General features: G+C 42.3%; 1 protein-coding gene across 2 annotated transcripts; it reads left to right on the top strand.

Moving 5' to 3' along the window:
* The first annotated feature begins 240 nt into the window (after window positions 1-240).
* Window positions 241-19,645, top strand: LOC134211250 (probable ATP-dependent RNA helicase Dbp73D). 2 transcript variants are annotated; one of them, XM_062687955.1, is made up of 6 exons: window positions 241-374; window positions 436-1,908; window positions 2,142-2,322; window positions 2,381-2,554; window positions 2,620-2,935; window positions 19,617-19,645. In XM_062687955.1, the coding sequence occupies exons 1-6, from the start codon at window positions 352-354 to the stop codon at window positions 19,628-19,630; spliced, it is 2,181 nt and encodes a 726-aa protein (XP_062543939.1). In that variant the 5' UTR covers window positions 241-351; the 3' UTR covers window positions 19,631-19,645. The 2 variants fall into 2 exon arrangements, with proteins under 2 accessions (XP_062543939.1, XP_062543937.1); XM_062687953.1 differs by lacking the exon at window positions 19,617-19,645 and adding an exon at window positions 4,456-4,490.
* Window positions 19,646-19,997: the final 352 nt, after the last annotated feature.

Raw genomic sequence — 19,997 nt, forward strand, 5'->3', positions numbered from 1 at the left:
TGCGGTGAACATCACACCACAGACAAACAGACGTAACAGCTTGAACATTTTTCTGAAAAATCCATCGCTCAACTCCTCTGCCACCATCTTGCGAGCATGTTACACGAAAGTATGTTTCGTATGACATCGTCACCAGAAGGCGCTGGAGTGAAAGTTTTTCGAGTAAAATGAAAACGAGCGTACGTAGATTTCCGTGGTCTCAAATTTATTTTTATAGCATTAACAACATGGTATTTTCAGCGAACACCTGTTTGTGTTATGAAAACAAACAAACACACGTGCGCAAACAAAACAAACAAACGCACGTTGGACTTATCATTGTCAAAAGTTTTTTTTTAAACAAAATTTAATATGGAATTGTTTGCGGTTAATAGGTAATTTTTTTTTGTAATATAATTTGATCTTCTGAAATATTTCCTTTAATTGATTCTACAGGTTTGATGAAAATAAGCTCAGCGTCGAAGATGAAGCCGAACAAGAAACGTTGATTTTACATCGTCTTCAATCGCGCAAAAGCAAAGCTAAGCGGATAGAACAACCACCTCAAGAACTAGAGAGCAACCAAGTTGACAGTAATGGGTTGAATGAAGAGGTAACTCAACTAGTTGAACCGGAAGAATTATTTGAAGAGGAACTTCCTGTTCCAAGTGAGGACACGGATGATGTCGTCAAGCATGATTCCTTGCGCGAGGACGAACCATCCAAATTTGTCGTTCTAGGCGATAACCGTTTCAGAAAACAGAAACAGGTTGATGATGTGCTTCCCCCGTGGTTGTCCCATCCCACCATCATTGACAGCGATCTAAGCAAGAAAGGAAAGTCCATAAAGAAAATGTTATCTCTGGATGCGCATTTGCGAAACAATTTGAAGGAAATGGGCTACAGAAGACTGTTTCCTGTTCAGGAAACGGTTATTCCTTGGATTTTGGAAGCCCATCGGAAACCGGCCCCATTCTGGCCCAGGGATGTGTGTATATCATCACCGACTGGTAGTGGAAAAACTCTTGCCTTTGCAATTCCGGTCGTTCAACTCCTGATGAAGAGAATTTCACCAGCAGTACGGGCATTGGTTATCTTACCGGTGAAAGAGTTGGCTGATCAGGTCTTCGGGGTCTTTGACAAACTTTGCAAAGGCACCAAACTACGCCCTCTATTGCTATCCCGTAAGCAAGTTTTCAGCGTTGAACAAACTAAGTTGGTTGATCAGTTCAATGGAGAATACATATCCAAAGTAGACATAGTGGTGACTACGGCTGGACGATTGGTGGAGCATCTGCACTCAACCAAAGGCTTCACGTTAAAGAATCTTCGTTTTTTGATCATTGATGAAGCGGATCGTGTGATGGATCAAATTCAAAACGATTGGTTGTATCACCTTAATAAACACGTCAAAGATGAATCGGATGAGTATCTTCTGGGTAGGGCAGCGGGTCAGCTGTCCCAAACAGAACTTTTCGACAAGCCACGCCAGCCACACAAATTATTATTCTCCGCTACGCTTAGTCAAGATCCAGAGAAACTTCAAACCTTTAGACTATTTCATCCAAAGTTGTTCACTGCCGTGGCAGATCCTGCGAAACGTTTGGCAGCTCTCGAGAAACAACATGCCAACAACGACGAAAAGCGTGGTAAATTTATTGGACAGTACGCAACACCACTGGAGCTACGCGAGCTTGTATGTATGACTCAGTACAAAATAAAACCGTTGACTTTGTTCGCATTGCTGAAGGAAAATAACTACAGACGGTTTCTGTGTTTCACCAATTCAATCGATGCATCCCATCGGCTGTCCTTTGTCCTGCAGAAAATGTTCGGCAATGAGTTGATTGTTGAAGAATGGTCTTCTTCGCTGAACCCAGCCACTAGAAAAGGCGTGCTAAATCGATTCGCACTGGGAAAAGTTAACGGGTAAGTTTTGTCCAATGTTCATTGAACGAATACTGAGGCAAGTTGAACAGGATCGGGCATAATGGTGGTATATCTTTGATACAACATTGCTGGGGAATAGTATTGAATTTTAACGAAGATGATTTGAAACATCCAAAAATTGATAACCATTTTTTCAACTTGTGCCTGTTTTCTTTGTATTAACATTAATCTACCATGCTGTAGAGAAGCTAAATAACGGAAATCGATTTCAGAATTATTTGTACGGATGCACTTGCACGAGGAATTGACATAGATGACATCGATGTGGTAATATCATATGATATGCCTAGACACATCAACACTTACATCCATCGGATTGGTCGTACGGGTCGAGCAGGAAACCGAGGAACTTCTATTACCATGCTGATCGATGAAGAGAGGAAGAAATTTAATGTAATTTAAAATTATTGTGGGTCTTTATAGAGTGTTTTTAATTAAGTGTTTTTTATAGGGCACACTCGCTGAGGTTGGGAAGAGCGAATTAGAGACAATTGAAATTCAATCAAATGCCGAAGAGGTGTATGCGATGTTGTACTCGAGCGCACTGAATGATCTTCGCGAAGCACTTGATTTAGAAAAACAGACAATAAATAAAATTCGTAACGGAATGTCAATTGCTGGCATGGTAAGTATTTCAAAAGTAGGGAGATCAAATCCGAATATAATTTATGATTTTTTTGTCTCACTCAGACCAAAGTCAATTTGTTGAGCAAGCTGAAAGATCGGATTGACATTGATCACACAAACTCAACTGAAACAATAAAATCGCTGATACATCTTCCAAAAGCCTGGACAAATGAAGCCATTGAAAAACGAGCTGGCGAATCCGGAGAAAGAAAAAGGAAACAGAAACGCACGGCTGAAGCTTCCGAAGGTGGTGCAGTCCAAACAGATGCACCAAATGCTACTGAATCAGCAAAGAAACGAAAAGTTAGTGAGGAAGTTTTATCTGGAGAAAAACGAAATAAATCTAAAGCGCGAAACAAGCAGGAACATAACGCTAACGGTAAGTCATCATAAGATAATAAAAAGAGCAAATTATAACTATACAGATTTAAGTATGAACATATTTAGAATCGATAACCTCACAGCCTCCTTAACCTCACAGGGAATCATCGAATTATAGAATATGGAAACCACATACATACCCCTACAAAGGTTTGAGCTGAGTGTATGACAAATTGTGGAATGTCATTCCGCGGAATTCCATTTCGCGGAAACCCATTTCGCGGAGTGCGACATTCTGCGGAATGGTGCATTTCGCGGAAATTATTCATCTCGCGGATAATTTCTATAATTTGGAATATCTTCTTCTTCCTATTGGCATTACATCCCCACACTGGGGCAGAGCCGCCTCGCAGCTTAGTGTTCATTAAGCACTTCCACAGTTATTAACTGCGAGGTTTCTAAGCCAAGTTACCATTTTTGCATTCGTATATCATGAGGCTAACACGATGATACTTTTATGCCCAGGGAAGTCGAGACAATTTCCAATCCGAAAATTGCCTAGACCGGCACCGGGAATCGAACCCAGCCACCCTCAGCATGGTCTTGCTTTGTAGCCGCGCGTCTTACCGCATTTGGAATATAATTATTTTAAAAAAATGATAGCCTTTTTTAGCATAGGTACTTATAAGCATGGGGGAAATGCTTATCTAATCTTCCGGTCAATTGCATCTTATAGTGCATATACTCCTGTATATACACGATTGTGATGCATCACCTGTGCTAAATGTGCACATATTACCTGGCAATCTAACTACATTGATTGTCTGACTGTTCGGAATTCCCAATTGAAGATTCCGTTGAAATATCACAAATGATAGTAATTGTTTGTGGAAAGAGAAAGAAAAGTGCAGTGGGTACAGGCCAAGTTCCCCCTGGCGGTGCTAAAATGATAAGCGGGAACAATACCTAATTCCATTTCTAATTTCCATTATCATGAGGCTAACACGATGATACTTTTATGCCCAGGAAAGTCGAGACAATTTCCAATCCGAAAACTGTTTAGACCGGCACCGGTAATCGAACCCAGCCACCCTCAGCATGGTCTTGCTTTGTAGCCGCGCGTCTTACCGCCGCACGGCTAAGGAGGGCCCATAGTTTCATAGGGGCGTAACTGTATTGATCGATTTCTCTTCGTCGATATTTTCTTTTTATTATTGTGGCAAATTGCGCTAGTTTGGCGATGATTTAATGGTTTGGTGTGATAAAGGATGATTGTATCTTGCACCAGAATCAATAATCAGGGTTGTAGCTTTTGAAACAATTGAATTATTAACAAAATATAAAATCGATTAAGAGAAATTGATCAATACAGTTACGCCCCTATGAAACTAAGCGCGAGATTTAAATCTTTTAGTATCATTAGTGATTAGCACACGTTATTATTTTATGTGGGGAGCACGCATGGAACACATTTTTCAACGCGGGTGTCAGAAGGCTGACCTATGCTCGACCAAAATAGTAAAATTTAGCTTGAATATTTAATTTTTGTTTGATTGTTTTTATTTTGTTTATTTTCAGCATCACATAATGCAAGATAGGGTAAAACTCAGCGTTGTATAGAACAGTTTAGGAGGTCCCTGATTCGGTGCATTGTTGCACTGTCGTGTGGAGCATAGTTGTCCCGTATCGTTTATTGCGATGTCGTTCCCGAATCTATGACGCCTTTGCTTGAACAAATAATTTTATATAAAGGCTGGACTTGTTAATAATTAATTCTAGTTCTCAAATCTTTTGGTAGATAGTTCTTGGGGCGGCAGTATGGTGAAAGCAGTTTCGGGACAGTTAGGATTGAGTTTTTATACTTAAGAGAATATCTAAAAGATATTTTAGTTACAAGATAAACAATGTCGCTGTCGTCGCTGTTCGGAACATCTTTTGCTGGCGAGGATAGGGGATCTAAATGTCAATGAAGGAAAAATACATTACTTTATAAATACATACATACTTTGATTTGACAGTTAGGTACCACACATGTTTCGGACAGCAGAACAAAGGGAACCGCAGCGATAATCTTTATCTGGTAACTACAATATCTTCTGAATATCTAGAATAATATTACAGTCAAACCTCCATGAGTCGATATTGAAAGGACCATCGACTCATGGAAATATCGAGATGTGGAATAGAAAATCCTCGGGAAGCTGTTTGAAGGGACCATCACAGTAGCCCAGAAAATATTTTTTAATATGGCATAATTTGCTTCCATGAGTCGATATCGAGTCATAGAACATCGACTCATGGAGGTTTAACTGTATATTTTGATGAGCAATAACAATACCAGCCTCAATTTTAATCACGATCAGGGTTGCCACATATCTTGGGTACTTATTCAAAAGGACGTATGTGATTTCGTAAACAAAGATTCAAACGTCGATTTGTCCAATCTGATGGCACTCCCACGCAAACCAACACCACCAACAGGTAGCCGAAGGCTTCCCCTACCTGCCTGTGGTGATGGTTTGCGTGGGAGTACTATCAGCTTCGATAAATCGACATTTGAATCTTTGTTTACAAAATCACATACGTCCTTTTGAATAAGTACCCGAGATATACAGATTTTTCTGTATTTTACAGATTTTTGAGGTAAGGCTGTGACCAAGAATCTGTATATACAGATATACAGATTTTTGGAAAATTTACAGATTTTACAGATTTCTTGAAGATATTAGTACCAAAATTTATTGTAAATTACTTTTATGCTAATCTAAAATTATCTTATTAAGAACCATTTAAAGATTAAATAAATTTCAATTTAAAAATACAGAACACGTGGTCTCTGGAAGGTTTCGTTCTTAATTGGCAATTCATGCAGATCAATAATTTTGAAAATCGATCAGATTATGCTCCGGAAAATGTTCAGATTATATTTTAATACATGTGGTTATGGAAAATGCTCTAAAATAATATCTATAATAATATCATATCTGAAATGCTTTGAAACAGTTTATAAGTGCTTCTATTATGTGTGGCTGAATATTAATCAAATAAAGTTGTTCTGCATATGGCTATATTGGATCCGTGGCATATGTTATTCGTAAACATGCCACGTAAATGATCAAATATAAAACCTTGAAAAAGCAAACATTGTTTCTTGTATTCCTTTATTTGCCATCCTTGGAAAGAATTGCGGGAAAAAAATGCTAAATATTTACATGTCTGACTTGCAGTTACGCATAGTATTTCCGGACTTTATCTTTTCAAAACTACAGATACAGATTTGCAATACAGATTTTTTGACTTGAGATACAGATATAAAGATATTCTTGGGCAAAAATACAGATTTAAATGTGGCAACCCTGATCACGATCTTTATTTAGTAGCATGGACTTAACCACGAGCGTCTTCTTTCTTCTTCTTTTCGCTCGAAAAAATGACATCCGCTGCGGGCCGATGAACATTTGAGTGAATTCGGAGCTTTTAGTTCACCGGATGTTCACGTTGATGTTCATTTTTCGTAAACTTTGCCCTCAGATGAGGTTTTCTTCTTACTGAAAATCGACGCGTGACGTCATCGTGGTTTAGTTCATATACACTCAGAAATAAAGAAAATTGATGTATTGCCGATTTCACCAATTTGAAGAGTTATGTGTAAATTGTGATTTGCCCGCTTCTTTTCTCACACTCACTTTCATTTTCAGGTTGATCGATTTTGTTACTGAAATTTACCCAATTATAACCCATTACTGGTTAGTCACATGTAAGCGTGTACACTAAATCGATTCCCGCCATGATTATTGACGTCTATTTGTTTTCAGATTGAGTACAGTGACTATAATAACAGTGTCGTCAAGTGTCAGAATTGGAACAGAATCGTCTGTCAGTTTCATACAAATGCGCGTTCCAAACGAGCAGGAGACCTGTCAAACGTGGCACATGACGTTACTCTTCTTATAGGACTCTAAGATTGAGCACTCACACACAAATATTATACACGGAAAATCAAACTTTTTTGAGTGTATTGAGTGTGAGAAAAAGATGACTGTGAGAAAAAAATCTCGCAAAACTCTTATAAAGTGCAAAAAGCGCAATAAGGGTCTGCTCAAATATTACGTAACGCGAAAAACGTTGTTTTTAGGAACCCCCCGCCCCCTCGTAACAATCTGTAACAAAATTTAGAACTACCCCTACCCCTATGCGTAAAGCCCCAAACGCAATATAACGGAACGGCGACGGAAACGGCAAATTTGACAGAAAATATATGGGCTAACTGTCAAATTTTCCGTTTCCGTCGCCGTTCCGTTGTATTGCGTTTGGGGCTTAACGCGTAACAAATACATTTTTTTTGAAAAATCTTGTTTTTGGTAGAATTTGAACCACGATACAATAAATTATTATTTTTTGTGTATTTTATGCTATTTTGACGACAATAACTATTTTTTGAAAAATTTAAATATTTTTTCTCAATTGTTACGCGTAACAATTTCTCGAAGGACCCCCACCCCCTATATTTTGCGTAATAAATCGTAACAAAAATAAAACAACCCCCCACCCCCTATTGCGTTACGTAATATTTGAACAGACCCTAAGAATAAAATTTAACCTATATTGACATTTTTTCAATTTAAACGATGGATTAATTAAATTTTATACTACCTAATACTAAAGACACACCTGTGGTACTTGTACCATGGTACAAGAGAACAAGAAAATTTTTCCAAGACTATCTTTGATAAAGACAATAATTGGTATGGTACTCATTTCAAGATTCTTGTACCATGGTACTTGTACCACCAGTGTGTCATTAGTATAACGTTAAAACTTAATCTAAGGTAGATTTGTCCCCAAATATGCTTCTATGTATTCTTTGTGATTGGCACGCGACTATTTTTGCACAAGTGGAAACTGTTCCGAGAGATACCGCGATTTTTTTAATTGCTCTTCCGTACCTTCAAAGTTTGCCGCGAGGACGCACAAAATTAATGGTGTATAGAAAGCAGAACACCGCAAGTTTACCTAATTTTAAAAGATTGTCAAACGGAAATGGTGAAGTGCGGAAGTGCTGAGATGCACACATTGTCTGTATTCGCCGATCCGTCGAATATGGCTACTACAAGTTGGACTGCCTTACGGACATGGAAATGAAAAACACTTCTTTAAGTGGTAAGTTCCCATTCTTCTGAGATGGTATGACCTCTTCAATATAAAAATGCATTATTATTATATTAACTTGTAAATATTGGTTATGGTTCCAGGAAGATTTCAATTATGGAAATCCCGAGTGAAAATCAAGGCGTGCATGCTGGAGGAATTCAAAGTGGATTGACAAATTATGGCCCGAGGGAAATAGCTTGAAAAAAACCAAACAAGACATCAGCTGCTGCATGCACACAATTTGTAGTGCTAGAATTTCTTACTCACTATTTGGCGAAGATGACTTTTATTGTAATTTAATCATAAATGTTATTACGAATTAATCACGATAGTCACCGGCATGCTGACAATAATAATTAGGGTAAAATGCCCAATAGTGGACCCCCTAGTAGCAGAATTGTGCTCTTCCTATCTTAAATAGTAGAAATTTTCAACATATTAATTCTGCTTGATATCTTATAACAAGTTCTGCATTACCTCTTCATGATCCATACATAAAACACTTAAATACATGACGTTATTCGTTGAAATTAACATTTTGAAGTCTGACTGAATTCGCCCTATAGTAGACCCCCTGGGGGTCCATAATAGGAAATTGGTTCCCTATAGTCGACACTTCATTTGATTTTCATGTTTCGTTTCGGGACGTTCTTCTTCCCTATTATGGACCCCCCAAAATATTCCTATAATGGACACTCTCGTGTTTATTTTTTAAAGAATTTAAAAAAAGTAATCTAATTTTACTTTCCACAACATTTACAATGCATGTAATCAAATCATAGAACTGTAAGGTAGGTTCTCCTTATGGAATTTCATAGCAAAGTGTTTACATTGTGCTGTAATAATGCAAAAATGGCTGAAGGGTTCACTATTGGGCACTTTACCCTAATTAATTACACCATGTTCTCTTAGGTTTAAGATAATAAAACGCTTTGTATATTTTATTTATTTTCGTTATTCTCCTCATTCTTCAAATCAAAACAACACATTTCATTGCAGAATCTATCTACAGTAAAAAATAACTGGCCTCAAAGTATGCTAGATCATAATAACTTGAAGTTAAACTAAGCTCGTTTATGTGGTACTTATACCAAATCGGGGTCAACCAGGCGAATAGCCAATTAGAATGAGTTTTAATCTAATTAGTATACATTTTTCTCAGAGTGTAGGTGATCAGTACCCATAATATTACTTAATTCGGTTGGAACACATTTTTAACTCAAGTTTGACTAAAAGTGTAAAATTAATTTGATTTATTTTAATTCAGTATAATCATTTTTATTTCTCTGCGTCAAATGGTTAGGTATTTGCTCCCCCACCCCTCCTGCTCCCTCCTTTTCTATTTTAAATTTCCTAATTTAACCCTTAAATGCGCAATGTTGTTTTAAAACAACAAACCGAAAATACGTTTAATGTTAATGATTTCAATGGTTATTTACGTTAAAAATATTTCCGGCGATTTCTAAAAAAATCGGCTTGCGCGTTTAATCTAGCCTATTCAGATTGGGCTATTTATGACTTTGTTAAGTGAGAGGGTATCCAATTATTACGAGGTGTTCAGACTGCAGCAAGATTATATATCTTGACGTTTCCATGTTTCCTCATTTGCACGCTAATACAGGGTTGAATTCAAGGAGAGTTTTAAAATTTAATTTGCGAAATCAAGCATTTGTGTGGCGACAATCGAACATTTTTTTCTGAACAAAGTATCTACGAAAAAAATATAAAAAAAATATGAAAAGGGATTTTTGAAGAATATTTGAAGCTCTCATTAAGGATAATGAGCGAAGCTATATTCATTAGTTGGGTGCGCCGTTCTTCGAGGAATCAGACTATTCCTCAATTTATTTTTAAGTTTAAAAAGTATTTTGATTCTGTACTATAGCCCAGTATCCACTTAAATAGTAGAGAGGTTACGGAATTTTGTTCAATATTACCACAGAGAACAGACGTTGAAGCTGCACTCGCCATGTTGTGATAACTTTTTACTGTTCATTTTGAATAACTTTGGAATGTCGCCGTTATCCAGTGCATAATCAGCGCTAGCGTCATCAAAAAATGCCACTGTGCGCTAGTGTCGTTATGCACGCAAGAGCAACCAGCGCCATCGTGTTGCCAAAATGAGATTGTGAGTTGCAATGTCGACGTCGTTGGCGTTGAGGTTCGGTGTGTTTGTTTACACATGTTTTGCAAGAAATTTTGTTCGAGCCTCCATGTCTGTTCTCTGTGATATTACCAAGCATAATTTTGACAACTAATCTGCATGGAGCAAAATGTCACTTTTACTTGCGGAATAATCGAGCAGACTATTTTTCCAAAAGTAAAGTGACTGCTCCCATTAGTTTGCGTAGGAACCCTACAAATTCCTTTTTTGATTTTTGTTCCTTTCAGGTGGATACTGTTGAAGAAATTTCATGTCAATTTTTTACTTTACCAATTCAGTAAACGGAATTTAACATGGGATTGGGATAGAAAAAGGAATTTCTTTTGAACTCGATACCAACCTTATGATCGAACGGAGATTTGATAGAAAAATTTAGATACTTTTGGGAATTCTCACAAATAAATAAAAAAAAGGACGATTGGACCAATTTTCAAGAAATATTATCGAACTAAAATGTATTTCCACCAGTATCTCCATGTATGAAGGGCAACTCAGCAATTTAATTTTTTTTTCAAAAATGGAAACTGAACCATTGCGTTCTACTCGACAATCAATGATACAGCTTCTAACAAAATCGAATCGTGTGAATGTGATATAATTTAAACTGGATTTTGGATGAATTAATGCATTACCAATCCATGTTTTATTTAAGGTTATTCTACTTTATATATACATCCCATTCAAAACGTACAGTTGTCCCACGTGAAAAATGTTGAAATCCAAAGTATATTAAGCCATTCAAGGAGCAGAATTGAAACAATTTATGAAATCATGTTTATTCATCAAATATATTCGTTTTACAACTTTTCCTACGTTTTAAATCCTCTTCCGCATTGGCCCTTGAACTTTGAAAATTTATTCGATTTGTTCTATTAAATCTAGGTTTAAGTTAAATACTTCATGTTAATTCTAGAGAGCATCTGTTTTTTAAACAATTCATGTTGAATAAGTGGAGAATAAATAAACATCATCATTATTTTTCATCATATAAAATGCTTTCCACAAAACCATCACAATCCGAGTTATTCTTCAGCGCTCAGAAGATTTCTCGCTTAACTTTTCAAAAGGACCTAAGTAACACTTTTTTCATGAATTAATTTGAATAGCGCAATCAACAGAAAAACATGAAAGCTTCTGTTTGCAGTACTCAAATTAATTCATGAAAAAAATGTTACTTAGGTCCTTTTGAAAAGTTAAGCGAGATTTCCATCTAACATGCATTCGACCCTGCTGCGACAGAAAGAGCATGACTGTCAACTACGAAACGAAATGAAAACAGAGAGAATTTTCTCTCTGGCAAAGAGAGCGTAACGCTTGTCAGTTTTGTTTTGTTGAATTTCTCCCTGCATCCCAGTTAGAACGAAAGCTCTCTCGTAATAATTAATAAATTCTTTTTAGCGGTTATCTTTTGACAGCGCAAAATGTATGGAATATTACGTAAATAATGACATCATAAAGCGTATTTACCCTGAAACTTCAATTCTAGATTGCTTTGAGAATAGGTCGTATGTGCAAAAGAGAGGCTCTCTTTGTTCACGCTCTCTTTCGCTTGTACATAAGCTAGTTTTGCATATTTTGCCACATTTTCACTTCAGAACGCTAGACAAAGCTATAATCTTTAGATATCTGCTAAGAAATCTGAAGTAAACTTTATTATAGATCTGTAATAATCGAAAGAGAATGGAGGCAAAGAGAGACTCTCTTTTGCACATACGACCTATTCTCAAAGCACTCTAGAATTATTATGTCATTAATGGGCGTAATCTGAATAGGCTATAAGGGTTTTTTTTCTTCTTTATTAAAGAGGCTTTCAGCTCTTGACTGGTTCACCTCTGGAAAAAGAGAGGAAAAAAAAAGGAGGGGCCAGAAGGGCTCAACCTTCGCTGTCAGTCACTGTCATTTTCAGCTAGTCCGTGGTTTCGTGCCTTGTCAATATCTTTTAATTCGTGGTGGTTCCATGTTAGGTGTTTATCTTTTGCCGTTCCTAGTTAGTTTGCTTTGTTCGGTGTACAATTGTAGTAATTTCGTTGTTTCCAGTGTATATCGATGTCCATTTTTCGTTAGCGTGGGTCGTGTGTGTGATCCGGGTTTCTTGTTAGATGTCCTTGTAGATGTCTGCATCTTTCAAGAAGCGGATAGTTGCTGTCTCGTATGCCGGGTCGTTGGATAGTGCATCCCTTATACTACCAATCGGGTACCGCGACCTAGGGGCCTCATAGAGGGGGCACTCACACAGTACATGCTCGCTGCTGTTCCTTACTTGACAGGTGTCACACATCCGGTGGAACGGACCCTGGCCGGAGAAGTCATTGCTCAGCCTGGAGTGGCCCGTCCGAAGCCGGGACAATGCGCGTTGTTCTCTCCAGTCCGCTCGATCCTCCCATGCTCTGGTCTCTCCCTTAATTTTCCGCAGGAACAAGGAGCGGTTTCCCCACCACTCTGTTTCCCATGAATATTTTACTGTCCTCCTTATTTCATTTCTGGCATCGGGCCCAGGAACCTCTCGCGTGAGATAGGCGCTGGTTCTTCCCAAGTTGGCCAGCTTATCCGCCTCCTCGTTTCCGCGGATTCCGGCGTGGCCGGGTACCCATAGAAAGGTGATGTTGCTGTCAGCAGCTTGCACGAGCTCCTGTGTGGCTTGGATCCACGGGTGTTTTGTTCTGGGTGTTTCCAGAGCCAACAGGGCGCTCGCTGAATCTGAAACAATCAAAGTGGATGCCGCATTTGTATCAGATGCTGCCTTGGATAAGGCCGCTGCTTCGGCTGAGTAGACCGTACACTGGTCGGGAAGTCTCAGGTGTATCTGCAGATCTGAACCGAAGGCACCGATCCCCACCGAACCATTAGCCTTAGATCCGTCAGAGTACCGAATCTCCGCGTCTTGGTATTTGTTTCGGATCCTTTCACTGAAGACTGCTTTGGCTCGAGTTGGGCTGGTACCCTTCCGCAGCTGCGCCTTGATTGCCCAGTCGATGGTTGGGATTTTGGCCTTCCAGCTTCCCGGTCCTACTCGGTGAACCTCAGCCACCGGGGGAAGCTTAGATTTGGCCACCGCGTTTAGGGCAAGGTTTGCTTGGGTTTGAAGGAAGCAAGCTTGCCCATTTCCCCATGTACGTTCCAGGAATCCAACTGCTCTGCATCCGATTGTCGCTGCTAGTTTGGATCGGAATGGTAATACTCCAGTTTCCGCGCAGGCTGCAAGGGCTGGAGTTGATGGGAGAAGCCCAGAGATTGTCCGGATGGCCGCGTTATAGGTCGGGGAGAGTTTTTGCACCATTTCGTCGAAGGCCCTGCTCGTGATCTCCGATCCATACATTAGGCGGCTATTGATAATAGTGTCCGCCACACGCCTCCGTATGTCTCGGTCACTCCTGGTTCGTTTATTAGTGATTGCCCGTAGTAAATTAATCCGAGTCCTACATGCCTCCCTAATCCTCTCGAAGTGAGGTCGAAATGTTAGGTACCGGTCGAGTGTCACTCCGAGAACTTTTAAGGTCTTCTTAGTAGGGATCGGGTTACCTGCGATTTTGATGGGCTCACGCGGTGGTGTATGCCTCAAGTCACAGATGTGAAGCCTGGCACACTTACCTGCTGCAATGTCGAAACCTACATCTTGGGCCCAACTGGCGATTGCTGTCACTGCTGCTTGTAGTTTCCTCCTAATGCTCCTGGGGTGCTTACCGGTGACGATCAGGAGAATATCATCAGCATATACTAGAATAAACACCCCTTTTGGAAGCACCAAGAAGACGCCGCTCATCGCCACGAGGAACAACGTAACTGCAATTACCGATACTTGCGGGACTCCGGTTTCTTCCTGCACCACTTTGGACTTGTGGTTTCCCACCAGTACCTGGTTCGTTCGTCCATCTAGGAAATTCCGCAGAAAAGCCAGCATATTTCCAGTAATGCCCCATTTCTTGAGTTTCTTCAGGATCCCCGTAGTCCACGCCCGATTGTAGGCTTTCGCCAGATCAAGAAATGCAAGCTCAACATGCTCGCCATCCTTCAAGCAGTCGTCCAAGATCTGGCCAAGGGAAGCCAGGTACGTCCCAGTGCCAAGGCCAGGCCGGAAAGCATGCTGTCTGAAGTCTGCGGTTCACCATCCTCTCCATCACCTTTGCCACACAACTGGTCAAAGCGATTGGACGGTAGTTGCCGACTTCGTTGGCGGAACCGGTGCCTTTAGGGATGGGGATCACGTAACTGTGTTTTCAGCCTTCTGGAAGTGTTGCCTGCAGCCACTCTTTGTTCATCCCTTGCAGAAGTGCTGCTTTCCCGCTGGGGGGAGCCTTTTAAGCATTGGGTAACCCAGCTCATCTGGTCCTGTTGATTCCCCTTTCGCGTTCTGTAGGGCGAATTCCAGCTCCTCCATGGAGAAGGGACGGTTGAAAACCTTCGTCGGGTCGTGAGGCACTACGAAATTCTTGATTGCCTGTTCTGGTGCAGGGTGCCGGCTCAAGAAACGAGCGGGATAGCGCCTGAAGGATGAGAGATCTTGAAAATGGTCAGCTAGCGCGTCGGCAATAATGGCTTGGTCCCTACAGGTAACGCCGTTTATTTTTAGGGCCATACCATTCATGCGCCTTTTGCCCTGGATGCAGTTTATTCTCCTCCAGAGCTCTGAAGACGAGAGGTTGGGATTCATCTCGTCCAGAAATTCCGTCCAGCCACTGGCCTTAGCCTCCTGGATGGTTTTGCGGCATGCGTTGCGAGCTGCTCGGTAGAATTCTAGAATTTGTGTCCTATCCGGGTGATCTTCTGGCATTTTCCTTTTGGCCCTTTTGTTGGCTCTCAGCGCCTTCCTACGAGCTTTTACCACTTGCCTGGTTTTTTCACTCCACCAGTACAGGGCTCGACGACCCGCATTGGGAGATGCCTTCGGGATTGTATCCGACGCAGCATTTTGTATCCTTATGGAGAGGTCCTCGATCGAGATGGATGGCTGGCGGTCAAGTTCCTCCTCAAGTACTAGCTGGAATTCCGGCTAGTTGGCTTCGGCAAAGCGCCATCGGGGGCGCCTGGTAGTTTTTGGAGTGATGGTATTGGCCAGTTCTAATCGAATAGGGAGGTGATCGCTTCCCATGGGATCGTCTTCCACGCACCACATAAAGCGGCTTGTCACAGAGGCTGTGCAAAGCGAGACGTCAATAGCGGTGTCTGTTTGGCCACGAGAGAAAGTGGATGAACCGTCGTTCATGATCGTCAGGTTCCTCTCGCTGGCAATGCTGGTGATGGTGGTACCTCTAGCGTTGGAGCGTCGGCTGCCCCAAGCTTTGTGGTGTCCGTTTACGTCACCAAGGACTAGCATTGGCTGGGGGATTTGATCCAGCACTGTTTCAATACGGTTTCGGAAGTTGTCCGACTTTCCATTGGGTAAGTACCATGATACTACCGAGAGCGGAAATGGCCATGATATTCGGACGGCGATGACCGGAATGTCCGATTTAATGCTGATTGGCTGAGCTGGAAGTTCCGCGGCAATTCCAATGGCAGCGGACTGGAAAATGTTCGCTCCGGTGATGGTGTGCCATCGGAACTTGCGACCCATGGTGTTATTCATGGCGGATGGTGTGGCCCTATGCGTCTCTTGAAGAGCGAGTACCGCTGGCTGATATTTCTGTACCAGAATTTCCAGATCCGCGATATTGTGGAAGAAGCCGTTCATGTTCCACTGGATTGCGAAAGTTGATTGGGCGCGAGACGTCGCACCGTTGGCAGACCCCGACAGAGCTCCACCGAGCGCAGGCCCTGGTGGAGGACCCACTACTGGCAGAGGTGAAGGAGCTGCGGGAAAAATGTTGAGTGTAGGCCCCTGTAGCCCCCCGACAGGTGCGCTACTGGGTTTGAAGGGTACAGCTGGTACTGGGGTTACTGGATCTCTAGTACAAGTCTTGGAGTTGCCAGGCTTGATCACTGCTGTTGGTCCGTAGCGAGTTTTGTGTAGGACATCGTAGACGTTCGCATCCGTTGCCTCTTCGTGTGAAAGAGGAGCAAAGGGAGACGCTGCGGGCGCCGGTGTCAAAAGATTGCGACAGTTTCGGTATGGATTCCTCCTCAGGTGCGGTCTGGGAATGTTGTGGGTAGTCCCTTCGGAGCTCGGGGTAGAGAGATTCATGTCGGGATCCGAGCAAGGCGGAGCTTCCCTCGTGACAGGTAACAGCGTGTCACCTGCAGAAGACGATGCCCGTACGGAGCTATTATGGGTAGTTAGCTTGCCGTTATTGATGTCAGAAGTAACAAAGAATGGTGCTACGGTGTTGGGCGTGCGGCGATTCGATGGTTGGTCTTGCGAAAACCCATGCTTGATCCTAGCGGCGTCCTTCGGGGGAATGAGCGTCCCGAGCTTCACCCAGTGCTGGGCCGATCTTGCAAATCCTGTTTCTTGAAGCTCATCGGGGGATAGGGAGTGAAACCCTCTATGCGTCCCGCTTCCAACTTGCCCCCAGCGCCAAGGGGTGTTCCCCAGTTCCGGTGAGGCAATGACTTCCGCACTGAGGGGGCCAAGGCTACTGGGGGGGTTTGTTGGGATCTTCGGCTGTTTGCCATCTTCGTCCGGCAGGCGTCGAAGTCGACCCGGCCGTTCCAGTTGGGCAAAGACGTCTGGTCGGCCGGCGCCTCGGCTACCTACGGCACTTTCTTCGTCAGGGTTTGACATGGGGGTTGGACATCTGGATGTAGAGGTAGCTTGCTCAGTCATTTCCTGTACCATTGGCGTGGTGAAATTCTCTGGAGGGGTGAAGAGAAGAGTAAAATGGGTTCACTTGCTTGAATCACTTAGATTTTTAGGGCGACTGAGCAGCGATTGGTTCGAATTTAAACGGTGAGATCCATCGACTCCGCGGAGCTATTAGCTTTCGCCTTTCGCTTAGCGTTGGGGGAGCCGGTGGAGTCGTGGCTGGTGGTGGATTTGGTAGTCGATCGTGTCCGTTTCGATTGATGAGAGGAAGTGGACGTAGTGTCTTCGTCAGAATAAATTTCGCATTTTGAAGTTTTCTTCTTTTGAGACTTCGCCTTTTTCTTCTTTCCTTTTGCTGGTGCGGTGGCTTCGTTCGTTTCGGACATGTGTTTTTCGAACCATTTTTCTATGCTCTCTACGGTTGTAGGCGCGATACCTTGTCTGGACTGCGGCGTTTCAGGGATGGTGAATTGTGAGATGAGAGCGCGATTACTGTCATCAGACATAGTAGCAGCGGGGCAATGGAGTCAGCCTGATTGATCAGCCTCCTGATCGTCTTATCCTTCCTCACAATCAATTCATCCCGTTTTTCAAGGTCAGTCTGCAGTTTCTTCACTGTGGTTGAAAGTTCAGCAATCTGCCTAACCAACTCCTCGATTGTTCCGTGCTCCTTTACTTTGTCCATTCGGTCGCCGACGCTTTTGTGGTGAAGTGCTTTCTCCATTTCCGCAATCCTTTTGTCCTTGGCCTTGGAATCGGCAAGGAGCTGTGCGACCATGGCTTTCAGTTCTCCGATTTCGGTGTCCTTGCTGTTGGCGACTACATTGGCGTACGCATTTGGATTCCGGTTGGTGGCTCCGATTCGAATTTCGTGTTCCCGGCGGGCTTGTGGGTACGAGATGCCGAGATCCACACGGAGATGTTGGATAGCAACCTCCTTTTCGTATACCGGGCACTTACGGCTTGATACTGCGTGTTGATCGGTCTTGCACAATTTACAGTAGGTCGGGTTTGTGCAGGGCGATCGTTCGGAACGTTGTACCTGTGCGACAGTTGCGGGGGAAGAGGCCTGGTCGGTAGATGGGGTTTGTTCTGGGACCAATTCACGATCCTCTTCGTGCACTTGACTGCATTTTCCGGATGGATGTGTGCATCTCTTGCCGGTGTGACCGTACTCCCAGCATCGGAAGCACAGCATCGGGGACGGATAGTAGTTGCGGGTTCTGCATCTTGTGTAGCCAAAGTCGATATGTGGGGGAATGACTGTTCCAGCGATCGTAAGGATAATCGTAGCCGTGTTTTCGAAATTACCGCCAGGCATGCGACGTTGGATGCGCCGAACCTCCATGATGCCTTGAGGCGCCAGCTGCTTCTGGAGATAATCGTCCTTTAAGCCGACGGAATCGAAGTTTGTCACAACGCATTGCCTTTTATTTAGTTGGGGGTGTGCGGAAACATGGATGACTGTACCATCGTGCAACTTCTGCATCGTGCATAACTTTTCGTACTGTGCCTTGCTGCGTATTTTCAGGACGTAGCTCATGCCACGATTCTCCTTGAAGGCTCCGTCGATGGGGGTTCCCAGGAATTTTTCGACGGAAAACCTTAACAAGAAGGGGTCTTGTGGCATTGGGCCATTGGTTGCCTCCATCCTGAGGTACTGCAGGGGGCCTGCGGTACCATCGGGGTCCATAAACGGTGGTCCGGTAGGCGTGGTCCAGTGAAATCTCCGTTGATCCAGTTGCTGCTACCACCGGGATCCCCTGGGTCACCCGGGCGGATGTGTTGGCCGTTCGCCAGCGCCATGCTGGCAGAACGGGACGGATATCGTTCACAAGAGTATTCGCACCTAATGCACGTATGTCTTTACGTCGATATTTCCGTTGGTGTTCACAAAATTTTGTTCCACACTGTGCTCAGACACTTGCGGGACACACTGTAGTACACCTTATGCGTCAGTTGACTACTTGATGTTTTTCCGTATTTTCGAAAACTTAGCACCACTTTTTTTTTAGAAAGTTTCCTTCTGGCACACCGCAACCCACACTGCCAAAAGAGTGAACGAAATAACGTCACCCGTTACTTGTTGTTTTGTTTCTCGAGGCACGTGGAGCACAGAATAAACTCGCGTTTTCGAATGTTTTTGCACCGAATTTAGTTAAACCTTCACTGTGGATCACTTCTGCGGTACTTTATGAACTAGCACAGAGAGGTTACGACCGCCGCGATCGCGAAAAATCGGAAAATTCGCCTAGATTTTCTTTAGCGCGCGCGCAATGAGAACCGAGTTAACGACCATCAAAACATGAACTGAATGGATTATGGCGTTTAAGGGTTACACCAACGTGATCATACTAATCCCAAACTGCACGTACCACGAACTTATCTCAAAAGTTTCCAAACAATTATAGACTCTATCATATCAATTCCAAACTGCCTGACCATCTATCATGTCTATAAATACAGCCGTTTCTCTTTCTACAATCAACTATTCTCTAATAAATAGGTTCTATAGCAGTTACTAGAGCCCGAAGCGGACAACACTTTCCTCCTTTATTCTTCAATCCGGACTCATTACCTACTCACCAGCCTGCCCCCATTCCATTTTATTTTATTTTTTTGATATTTATTGTGATGTTTGTAATATTATTATTTGTATACTTCACCCCATTTAGCACAATTAACTAATTACTCTGGCCACAAATGGTTATGTGGCCATCTATGTTTCACTAACTCTATTTCAAGCGACATCCTGTTGAAGAAACCGAAGAAACCACAATCTGGACAACAAGTTGGAGGCGGACATCCCAAAAGCTGAGTATAACCTTAATTATGATATGCAATGACATGCATTCAACTCTTTCTAAAACAGAATGATGTAAATTAGCACAATCAATAATTAAAGTATCCAATCTTAAATTTACTTCTTATGAAATATAATTCCATTTGATACCTAGCAATGATATAGAAAGGGTTAGTGAAACAATCAATAATCACTGGTGTGATTTGACAAAAGCTACATGTTGTAGATTATTACATTTTACATATACACAAGATTTTGTCTTATCAGTATACTATTTGGCAGATTGCACTATGTCACCAAAGGCTGGCGGGGCATTGCGACCT

The sequence above is a fragment of the Armigeres subalbatus genome, chromosome 2, assembly GCF_024139115.2.
Source record: "Armigeres subalbatus isolate Guangzhou_Male chromosome 2, GZ_Asu_2, whole genome shotgun sequence".
NCBI lineage: Eukaryota > Metazoa > Arthropoda > Insecta > Diptera > Culicidae > Armigeres > Armigeres subalbatus.